The 11522-nt window shown below is 38.1% G+C and overlaps 2 protein-coding genes across 3 annotated transcripts; both read left to right on the plus strand.

Moving 5' to 3' along the window:
• The first annotated feature begins 1290 nt into the window (after nt 1–1290).
• Nucleotides 1291–6283, plus strand: LOC118240058 (CMRF35-like molecule 6). 2 transcript variants are annotated; one of them, XM_035534566.1, is made up of 7 exons: nt 1291–1413; nt 2202–2335; nt 3281–3592; nt 3698–3853; nt 3961–3975; nt 4788–4888; nt 5502–6283. In XM_035534566.1, exons 2-7 carry the CDS (start codon nt 2299–2301, stop codon nt 5751–5753), a joined length of 873 nt encoding a protein of 290 aa, XP_035390459.1. In that variant the 5' UTR covers nt 1291–1413; nt 2202–2298; the 3' UTR covers nt 5754–6283. The 2 variants fall into 2 exon arrangements, with proteins under 2 accessions (XP_035390459.1, XP_035390460.1); XM_035534567.1 differs by lacking the exon at nt 3961–3975.
• LOC113588429 (CMRF35-like molecule 1) lies at nt 6179–10893 on the plus strand. Its single transcript, XM_035534573.1, has 6 exons — nt 6179–6240; nt 6962–7273; nt 7927–8055; nt 8580–8684; nt 9837–9889; nt 10295–10893. The coding sequence occupies exons 1-6, from the start codon at nt 6207–6209 to the stop codon at nt 10424–10426; spliced, it is 765 nt and encodes a 254-aa protein (XP_035390466.1). The 5' UTR covers nt 6179–6206; the 3' UTR covers nt 10427–10893.
• Nucleotides 10894–11522: the final 629 nt, after the last annotated feature.

An 11522-nucleotide genomic window follows, 5' to 3' on the forward strand; every position in this document is an offset into this window, starting at 1 on the left:
TTGAATCCTGGCATTGTTATCTTGGAATATGCCTGTGCCATCAGGGAAGAAAAAATCCATTGATGGAATAACCTGGTCATTCAGTATATTCAGGTAGTCAGCTGACCTCATTCTTTGGACACAACATTGCTGAACCTAGACCTGACCAACTGCAGCAACTCTAGATCATAGCACTGCCCCCACAGGCTTGTACAGTAGGCACTAGGCCATCACTCTGGAACAAGATAAATCTGGACTCATCAGACCACATGACCTTCTTCCATTGCTCCAGAGTCCAATCTTTATGCTCCCTAGCAAATTGAAGCTATTTTTTTGCCATTTACCCTCACTGACAAGTGGTTTTCTTAAACTATCCAATTTTTGCATACCGCTAGATGCTACTCTGAGAATGTGTTTAAAGTTTTGCAAAAAAAGGTTGATTCAGATATGAAATCTGTGTCAAAGTATGTGAAAAGAGTTATTAATTCAATAAATGAGTTTTGGCAGTTGTGTTCCAAGAATGGGGTTTAGTGTTTTAGCAATTCAGAATTTTTTTTTAATCAAAGCTGGGCTGTGATTGTTCAAGGGTTTAGTCTCAAAATTCTCTATAAAAGGGGTAATGCTAATGTGTTGGTGGGTGCCCCATCTTGCACGGTCTATGCAAATTGTTTAAATTATCTTGCCTTTTGTTTATACTTTTTGTTTTTGTTGTGTTGTGGCCTGATTTGAGTTTTTTTGCATTTGGTCTCGTCTGTGCGTTTTCAGGTCACACTGCTGCATGATTGGTGGTTCCTCCATTCCCATAAAGGGATTGATTGCTTTGGACGACGTAACATTTAAAGGCTTCTTTTTACCAGTCTGCCTGGAGCAGTTTTTCCTTTGATACAGCTCAGTTTACCACACCATCAACTATCTGCCAGTTGACAGACCAATTTTTTTTTTGTGTAAGTTTTTTTTAAATATACATGATAATATATATCTATATGACTCACTATGAAGCAGGTATGATAGGAGTGGCCTGTCATTTCATTTGACCTCTTGCCTTTGTTTATTGTTAGGCTATGTAGAGTTTGTGTTGTGCTCTCTCTGTGTGCACTTCTGAACTTATGTTGTTTTTTTTTGGAGATCTTTTGTCATTTCGGGCCTCCCTAGCATTACTTAGTCATCATAGTCTTGAAATGACTAGTTAAAATTATTGTTCCAGATTTGGACTAATTAATTGAACATATGTATGGTTGTAACGTTTGGGAGGTAGAGCGCAAACGCACTTGCGCAATGACAACGCCTCAGACGTGAGAAGGAACTAAAACCCACAAACTATGGAAGCCATAAAAAGAACAGACAGGATAGAATGAATAATAAGTTTAAAAACAAAAAGACAGAATAACCAGGGAAATGATGCAGAATAGAACGAAGAACAACAGGCTAAACACGGTAAGAGCGAGAACTAGGAAACAGGAAAAAGGAATTAAACCCCAAGGAAAAACTTAGGGAGAACAACGATAAGGCGTAAAACTAGGACAAGCGGAAAATACATGGAACTGGGTTACTTAAGCTAGACAAAACAACAAGTAACAGAGCTAAAAGGAAACTAGACAACACTTTCGTTTACGAACATAGGAAGAGAAACCTAAACAGAGAGGAAGCGAAGCGACGGGGAGAACACCAGATGAGGACTGAGAATAGAATAAAACAGGCAAATACGAACAGAGAAAGCAACGTAGACAGAGAGAAATAGCCTGACGTGCAGGAAGCACATAGAAACGAGGATTTATACAATGACCAGCAACCACAAGCTGCAGAAACAAGCTCTAAATAGACAGAAAACCATAGAAACAGACAATAGTGGGAAAACAACTATTTAGTTAGGTAGCCATGGAAACGGGGGACGCTCCGGTCTGTGAGCGTGATAGTGTTTTTTATTTTATTTTATTTTTTTTTTTGGGGGGGGGGGGTTGTTTCAGTCAGCCTCCTGCATCTTACTCCTAGGAGACATATCTTATGTTTCAGTAATAAATGTAAGCATTGTAATCCAGTTTAAGACCACTTAAGATCAGAAAATGAGTGAGAAATAGAGAATGTGAGAGAGGGAGAGAGTGTGATAGTGGGGAAGATCCTATAACGTAGCTTCCTGTTCTAAACCACTGTTGTGTGGTTAAAATGTGGGTGCTCAGCTTTCTGTTTCTGAATATTGCACAACCCTTTTTTTTTTTTTTTTTTAGAAACAAACCCAAACAGCAACATAAAAGGATCTCTAATGCTAACCAGACTGGAACTGATAGGACATTCTGGAATAAAGATAATGTAATAGTTAAAACCATGGACATTTGTTTTTTTACCTGGATTCTACTATATGGCAAGTTCCAACTTTTTATTATGTATAAATGAGAAAATACATAATTAATAATAATTAAAATTAGATAACATCAGACATCAGGCATTTGAGAATATTTTTCATGAAAAACAGCCTTGTTATATTGGATGAGTAGCCAGTGGAATTCTGAGATACTGTAATGCAGTTAAAATATAATGGGGAAGTTCTGCTGTCTCTGCCAATCTCATGCTTCAGTTTGTACTCAGCAAACTACATTGTACAATATAACCAACCTGAGTCTGAGCAATTTTAGCAACTAAATATACAAAGATTTTCACCATATATTTTAATCAAGAAACCAAGATTTTGGTCAGGATGTATTCATTGACGACATCCATAACAATACTTGCTCTGTAGCCACACTACTTATACAATGTGCATTTGTAGACATTCAGTGTTTTCACCACTCCTGGTAGTTTCTGATTGAAAATGACTGAATGAACTCTAATTGTATGTAATTCAAGCAAATTAACAGTAAAGGAATTTCCTGTAGAAAGATTTTACATAAAGTAAATGAAATAAATATGAAAAAGGAAACATGTTTGTAAGTTTAGGCATCATTAGCCACAGTAGCCATCAAACAAAACCAGTTTCTACAGAGGCCTCGCTTAACAATGTTGTCATTTCCTGTTAGTACTGCATGTCATTTTACTCTATGCCATCCTTAACCACACTTGCTCTGTAGTTCTACAAACTGCATTTGTAAACATTCAGCGTTTTCACTACAAAGTTCTATAAATTGGATTTGTAAATGTTCAGCATTTCCACTGCTCATGTGTATGCCAGACAGTTCTCAACAAGACCTGGTAGTTTCTAACTGAAAACATAATAGACTTTGTTTTATGACCACGTGTAGTCATATTTATGTGTGGTTTGATGAATTCTAATTGCATATTTATTTTTCCTGTATGTGTACATTTGTGACAGAAGTGAGATCTGTGGCATCAACTGTTAGAGTGACTGGTCAGGTTGGAGGATTTGTGATGATCTCATGTTCTCATAAGATAGCTGATGACAACAAAAAGTATTTCTGCAGGAAACCATGTAAAACAGATAAGGACATTTTGATTAAATCTGATCAGTCATCTACTACAAAATACAAGCTAAAGGATTTAGGTGATGGACGTTTTACTGTGAACATCACTGAACTCCAGAAGACAGACAGTGGGACATATTGGTGTGGAGTGGAGCGATGGTTTAAGGACACATACATTGAAGTGCTTCTCACAGTTACAGAAGGTAAGAGTCATGGGCCTTTACACAGTACTGGAATGATTCTATCAGCTTTGGTTTTTTTTGGTGAACATTCACCATAAGTATTAATCTTTCTTCCTCTCTTTCAAGCCCCCTCCCCCTCTACACACAAAACTACAAGAACTGTTCTACAAACAGAAACCTCATCTGAAATCTCCACCTCCACAACTACCACCATCTCTCCCTTCACAATTGAAATTGGGTTTTCTACTTGTCGTTTGGCCAGCATCTCTCTGACATCCACAGGTATCTTAAATGTAATTCTTAGGACTATATTTAAACAGGAATCAGTTTAAAAACATTTCTGTTTGGATGACACCATTTCTGTTTTCATATTCTTCTCTCTTCTCAAGTTTTGCCTCATCACAGTGAGTATTAATTGTCTACACATTTAATTGTAGACTTAATTGTTTGTCTGTCTGTTTCTCCTATTTAAAAACTACAGGAACACTAGTCCAGTGTTGCGCATTATTCCTCACTGCTGTGCCCAGAGTTTACTGTGTGCTAACCCTGAGCTACTCACTCTGCTGTGTCACAACTACTCTTCTTTCAGTGCAGTCCTAGTTCTTTTGTTTGTTTTCTCCAGTTCACTGCTGTGCGCTTATGTTTGGTTTTGCTATGGAGAATAAAGACACTCCAAAGCAGCACTCGAGTCTCACTCCCTACCAACGCCTCGGTATGACACTTTAATCCCTCCCAATGCACCAGTATGACACCCAAATCCCCCCCAACGGACAAGGATGACACCCCAAAAACCCCCAATGCATCAGTATGACACCTCTATACCCCAACATACAAGTATGACACCATAATCTCCTAACGCAGTAGTATGATATCCTAATACCCACCGACACACCAGTATGAAACCCTAGGCCCCACAATGCACCAGTATTACACCCAAACCCCCCCCAAACACATCAGTATGACATCCCAATATCCCCAACGCACTGCTATAATACACCAGTCTCCACAACACACCACTATGACACCCCATTGCCCCAACACACCAGTATGATTTCCCACTTCCCCCAACAAACTTGCAGTCTCCTCATCTCAATGCGCCAGCACCATACCCCGTGGCTGGGTAGAGTTGGGGAATGGGGAATAGGGGGTCACTTCAATCTTTGATGTAATCCAAAATCTAACTTTTTTTTTTTTTTTTTTTTTTTTTGCTCAAAAGGTATCCTTCTGTGTATTGCTGCTGGTCTGGTTGGCACAGTGATCATATTTGGCATCATGGCATTTCTGCACAATACAAGAGGAGACACGAGGAAGCAAAATGTAGGTGCAGACCTCCAGTTATTGTTTGTGTCAGTGTAATGTTTGGGTTTGTTATTCTGCAGTATGTCTACATGCTGAAGGAGAGGGACAGGGGAATGAGGGGAAACATGTACAAAAGGCTTGATTTGAAATTGCAGACATATATATGTCATCAAAAAATAGTAACCGACAACCAGTAATAAAAAAGTATACTACAGTTACTCACCTGAAAACCACCTGACCACCATGACTTATGACTTTACCACTTGTATATTAGCAGAAGAAGATTTACAAAGATCTCAAAGCACTTCAGCATTAGTGAACTTCACTTAAATAGTTCTATATAATTAGGTCACTTGCAATTATTAAAGACTGACACTTTGGTAATAGATGTTATTTGGTAATAATGAGTGAGGTCCAAAATGTAAACCAATGTCAACTGCTCAGCTGCCACCGGTCACAGGAGGCTAATGGCAGGGAGAGCATACTGATGGATATGTACATTTAAAAGTAAATTTTGCACAGTGTGAAGTGGGTTTCTCACTGAAGAAGACATAGCAGCATTAACTTTTTAGAGCTGTGTTGGATGGTACCGGAGTTCATCTACAATCTCACTGCTTACTTTTCTCAACAGCCACCAGGATATGAATATTCCACCATCTCTTCCACTAGTGGCCTGGATGAAGAAAGTCTGTACTCACACATCTATTTTACAGCCATTTCCCACCCACACAGCTTCAACCAAGAGACTCACACCACCACACCCAAAGCCACCAACCCCTCCTCTTATGCTGCTATCACCTGCTGTATAGACGGCCTGCTGTATCCTGGACTGGAGGAGCAAACATTGATCACACGTGTGCTGTACAGATTAGAAAGCTGTTGATTCATCCATCATGTTAGCGGCCAACTTGCAGCAGCACACTGACCTCTGATGACATGCTGTGTTTCTCAGGCACTCTCTTATGCTTGTGTACATTGCAGTTGCCTTATGCTAGTTGTGTGTATACAAATATATGCTCCCAGACCAATATGCTGACAGCAGTTGTAAATCAACTCTGTGGGAGTGAAATTCAACATTACGTTGGTCTTTACATTGTCTCTAAAGAGTTAGTTCATTTAAATTTTATTTTGTAATAAAAATAAAAATAAGTTTCATTTCCGGCCCAAACCACTAGTGCTGAGCTGTTAGTTCCTCCTTAGAATTCACTCTGATTGCTTCTTTAGAGGCAGTTACACTGAAGCATGGATAACATTAAACTAGACAGAATCTGATAGAACTACAACAAAAACTCCTGGGATTAACTTGACTTTAAACATAGTTCTGCACATCAGAATAATGTACTTTTGTATGGTATTGATTCTTCTTTCTGGTAAGTCCTGACGTTAAGAATAAAAAAGGATGGAATTTGACAGTAAAAAGATGCCTGTATAATGTCAAGACTGTAATGTTAAGTTAGCAGTTGGGTGAATTCTGAATTCTGGTGCAGATAAATGTAGAATTCAGAAGTGCAGCTGCCTTTGGTACTGTGAAGTGGAGACAGACAAAAGTCTACATAACGTTCATATTATAACTATCAGAGTTTAGTATATCTGAATGAACTCTAATTGTATGTAATTCAAGCAAATTAACAGTAAATGAATTTCCTGTAGAAAGATTTTACATCAAGTAAATGAAATAGATCTGAAAAAGGAAACTATAGTCATGTTTGTCAGTTTAGGCATTATTAGCCACAGTAGACATCAAACAAAACCAGTTTCTACAGAGGCCTCGCTTAACAATGTTGTCATTTCCTTTTAGTACTGCATGTCATTTTACTCTATGCCATCCTTAACCACACTTGCTCTGTAGTTCTACAAACTGCATTTGTAAACATTCAGCGTTTTCACTACAAAGTTCTATAAATTGGATTTGTAAATGTTCAGCATTTCCACTGCTCATGTGTATGCCAGACAGTTCTCAACAAGACCTGGTAGTTTCTAACTGAAAACATAATAGACTTTGTTTTATGACCACGTGTAGTCATATTTATGTGTGGTTTGATGAATTCTAATTGCATATTTATTTTTCCTGTATGTGTACATTTGTGACAAAAGTGAGATCTGTGGCATCAACTGTTAGAGTGACTGGTCAGGTTGGAGGATTTGTGATGATCTCATGTTCTCATAGGATGGCTGATGACAACAAAAAGTATTTCTGCAGGAAACCATGTAAAACAGATAAGGACATTTTGATTAAATCTGATCAATCATCTACTACAAAATACAAGCTGAAGGATTTAGGTGATGGACGTTTTACTGTGAACATCACTGAACTCCAGAAGACAGACAGTGGGACATATTGGTGTGGAGTGGAGCGATGGTTTAAGGACACATACATTGAAGTGCTTCTCACAGTTACAGAAGGTAAGAGTCATGGGCCTTTACACAGTACATGTGAGGTGGTCTCAAACGCAGGTCAGCTTGAGTCAGGTAAAACAAAAGGAAAAACGAAACACCACGCTGAGCATGGAAAAAAGGGAGAACAAAGGATGCCAGGGGAAGACATGGCAACCCTGATGCACTGAGGAAAAAAAACAAACTTGCCAAACAAAACCAGAAAATGGGGAGGAACTTCAATGGCTAAGGGAAGCCTCTGGAGAGGCAGACTTAAGAGAGAAAACTGGAGAGATGAGGAGACATGTAAAAACACAGACACCCTCGCAGCCCAGAAGTAAGGTGTAGCACGAGATCACACAGACCTCAATACCTTAAGTTACTAGCTAGCAGCTTGGCTCAGAACTTTGGCAAAGACCCAGCACTGGGTCACTGGGCTTATATAAGGTCTAGCCCAGCTGTTGGGTGTTAAGCCTGATTAGTGGTGTGGTTGACTCGAGGCCTCCCTCTGGTGGCCGGAGGGGCCTCGGCCTGGTGCCAACCCTTACAGTACAGGCATGGTTTTATCAGTTTTTTTTGTTTTTTTTTTTTGTGAACATTTACCATATGTATTAAAATCTTTCTTCCTCTCTTATGAACACACATGCAAGCCCCCTCCTCCTCTACACACAAAACTACTCCAGTAACTGCTGTTCCACAAACAGTAACCTCATCTGAACCCTCCACCTCCACAACTACCATCATCTCTCCATTCACAACTGAAAACAACGTTTCAAATCATCAACTGGTCAGCATCTCTCTGACATTCACAGGTATCTTACACTTTATTCTTAGAACTTTATTTAAACCTGAATCAGATAAAAACAGCACGGCAGGCATGGCAGACACACTGCAGCCCCTTCCCACTCACACACATTATAATGTAATATTCAGGTATAGGTGACTTTTTATAGGTGACTTTTTTTTTAGTCTACATTATAAATTCGAGACTTCGTTTTTCCAGTAATAATTATTTTTTAGTATTTATAGTATAATTATAGTGAAGTATGATTATCAATAATTGTATATTAAAAGCTATTATCATCAACACTGAGCTACACAACTGTCAACTCACACTGCACATGGCGAGCTGTACCACGTGAAGGGGCAATCATTAATATCAGAAAATCAAAGTTAGAATGCAATGCTACATCCACATTTATAAATAGTGTTAGAGGTCTCTAAACATTGCTTCCTAAAAGGCTATACTGCAGTGTTATATTTTCTTAGGCAATCCCAGAGACCCACCCTGATGTGGTACACACAGTGTTTTTCTTTTATTTCTCTGGTCTCACAGGGACCCTACTGTACACAGTTATAGGACTGGTTGTCATGGTGAACTTATTTGGCGTGAGCATGATCACTCTTTATAAATACAGGAAGACAATACGTGGATCTCAAAGTAGGTCTCCACACACACACACACACACACACACACACACACACACACACACACCTTTTGTCTTTAAGGTGAGCAGTTGAAGAATATGGTCCTGCCATGCACATTTTGTATGTCCTATGCTAGATCTTCATCTGTGATTAGTGTATAACACATACAGAGCCACAGTTAAATGGATATTTTTAGGCGGGTAACCACTCTAATCCCAGAAATGACATCATATGTAAAAATATCACACTGCTGAACCCTGTACACTTGAACCAGCACAACACTACCACGTAAAGCCACCCAAATAATATTCTGTCAGGGGCAGTAATGCACAGGGTAGAGAATGGACGAAAAGGTGTACCTGGCCATAGATGGGCCACAGTCTGTAACTGTTCATCTATTAAATGCACCTGTATTACAGGTACATCTACAATATAGGGACTGTGTCAGTAATACACCTGCACCACCTCTGACTCAAAATTACTCACCAAAGTATTAACTGCAGTTATGGATACAAGAACATCTATCTTAGCTATTCAGAGTCCGTTATCTTGGGACAGTTTTTCAAAACTTTAAATTTGGATAAAATTTGTCTGGATAATCAAATTCTTACATTCATGTATTGGAAAATGCTGATCCAGATATCTCCAGATAACAATAGTTGAAAATCTTTGTATTAGAAGTCAACTGCCACCTGCTTGACAGTTCAAGCAGTTAGTTCCTTGTGAATTATAGAAATGAATAATGAACCATTTTAAAAGAAGAGTTCCTCACAATCTCCCCATAAACAGATGCAAGATATCTAGATTCTAAGTTGTTCTTACAAGCCTTCTGTTTTGAATTCTTTCACTGAAGTTGAACCTGCTCATTGGTCTTTACCTGGCCAATACTAACAGCATTTTTTAACATTTTGCCTCTAACTTTTGCCCTTCGCCCTTTTGTACTATCTATCAAAACAAGCTTAAGATTAATCTAAATGTCATGGTGCATCACTCCACTACTTAGAAATGTGGTGGGTAAATTGCTCACTCAGCCAACCCACCCATGGTTCCATGGGTCTGGGAGGTTCTAATTAAGTGACTGGGAAGTGGTTATATTTCTAATAAAGTGACTGGTGAGTAGTTATATGTCTACTAATGTGACTGGGTTTAATTCTTTGGGTTTCAGCCACTGCATCTTCAGATGTCATCTATTCAGTAATACAGATCCCAAGGACTAATGTGAGTGATGTACTTTATATTTTTTACTTGTATTTTTATGAATAGATTTTAATTATATAATGTATTGATTTTGTATGCAATATTTAACAATATTTACATATATAGAGTGTTTAAATTATGGGTGGCGGTGATTGTCTATCAACGGTGATTAATATTTGGAACATCAGCTGAAACAGACATTACACTATGTGGTCTTAAATAGACAAAAGGGCAGATTACTCACCCCTGTATCTTTCCTTAGTCTTACCCGAACAGATTTACCCCGATATACATACTTTAAGTAACTTATGTTTGTAACTGTGAAACAGTTTGGTATATCCACATTTTCTATAGTTTCTTTCAGTGAACTTTAATGAGTCATCCAGTGATATGTAGCTAATTATGTCTTTCTTTATTCATTGGTAGCATAACAACCAGACAGGAGCAACCTCCTCCACTACAGAATTCTCTGAAGAGACTATGAAGAACCCGCTCTATGACAATGATGCACTGCTGGAGAGGAGGAGAGATTCAAACATCTACACCTTACCTCAGTAACCTGCACAGTCGACTCTCTACTGTAGTTACCATTTCCTCCAGCCTTTTTCCCAACATTCCCCTCTCACGTTTGTGTACCTCTCACATTTGTGTACCTCTCACGTTTGTGTACCTCTCACGTTTGTGTATCTCTCACACTTCGTGTACCTGTCATGCTTGGATATGTCAGGGTCAAGCTGAAATGGGTGAGCAAATGGCATTTGAAAGAGTCTTGCTTTTCTTGCAGTTTGAGATGCAGACCTTTTGTTTCTAAAGTTGCATATGAAAACATTTGACATAGCAGCAAATATTTTAGATCGGATTTCTAAATGTAGTTAACTAGTTAGTTGCCTTTCACTGTGAGGTTAATTTTTCCTTTATTTTCAAGTCTGACTTAAATCCGTGATGCAAGAATTCAGGAATACCCATATGCAAATGTTCTGTAAAAACCTTATAAGAATCAGAAATACCATATAAAATACTTAACATATAAATGTTTGCTGTAAAACTAAGTTTTACATGTCATATTAAAATTATTTAGTTTCATAACATTTATAGTACTTCAAATGATAAAAAAATATATATTTTATAAACTCTATGACGTGTGAGTGGGACATATGAAAATTTGCATATGAACATATGAAAATTGTATAGGGCAATAATAATGGATTGCTTTTCAGAAAATATGAAGGTCACTTGATAGCTTATTATTTATTTATTATGTTCCATTAATCAGTGATTGTTAAATATCTTATTATTATCGTATGTATTCTTTTCCATTAATCAGTGATTGTTAAATATCTTATTATTATCGTATGTATTCTTTGCCATTAGTCAGTGATTGTTAACTATTTTATTATTATCTTACTTATTCTTTTCCTGGCAAAAGGTGTGGCTAACTAAAAATTCAACCAGGTGCTAAAACCTCAAAGAGCACAGGCTACTGAAAACAGGCTACTAAAACAATGTTTATTGCAGTTAACCAATCAAACCTCATCAGAACAGAAACTATCATTCTTTGGCTCTTCTCCAAATCTATCAGGCTCAGCAACCAATGCAAGTCTCCAGCCAGGTCCCTCTGTCAGGAAGGCTGTAGTCTGCGAAATCGTAGTCTGTC

The sequence above is a fragment of the Electrophorus electricus genome, chromosome 16, assembly GCF_013358815.1.
Source record: "Electrophorus electricus isolate fEleEle1 chromosome 16, fEleEle1.pri, whole genome shotgun sequence".
In the NCBI taxonomy this organism is placed as follows: domain Eukaryota; kingdom Metazoa; phylum Chordata; class Actinopteri; order Gymnotiformes; family Gymnotidae; genus Electrophorus; species Electrophorus electricus.

What these genes read in the sequence shown, in the direction of transcription:
- LOC118240058 (XM_035534566.1), top strand. Translation starts at nt 2,299, where the DNA reads ATGGACATTTGTTTTTTTACCTGGATTCTACTATATG. An exon ending in TACCTGGATTCTACTATATG is followed by an intron (nt 2,336 to 3,280) that starts GCAAGTTCCAAC and finishes CATTTGTGACAG; the next exon opens with AAGTGAGATCTGTGGCATCA. An exon ending in GCTTCTCACAGTTACAGAAG is followed by an intron (nt 3,593 to 3,697) that starts GTAAGAGTCATG and finishes CTCTCTTTCAAG; the next exon opens with CCCCCTCCCCCTCTACACAC.
- LOC113588429 (XM_035534573.1), top strand. Translation starts at nt 6,207, where the DNA reads ATGTACTTTTGTATGGTATTGATTCTTCTTTCTG. An exon ending in GGTATTGATTCTTCTTTCTG is followed by an intron (nt 6,241 to 6,961) that starts GTAAGTCCTGAC and finishes CATTTGTGACAA; the next exon opens with AAGTGAGATCTGTGGCATCA. An exon ending in CATCTCTCTGACATTCACAG is followed by an intron (nt 8,056 to 8,579) that starts GTATCTTACACT and finishes CTGGTCTCACAG; the next exon opens with GGACCCTACTGTACACAGTT.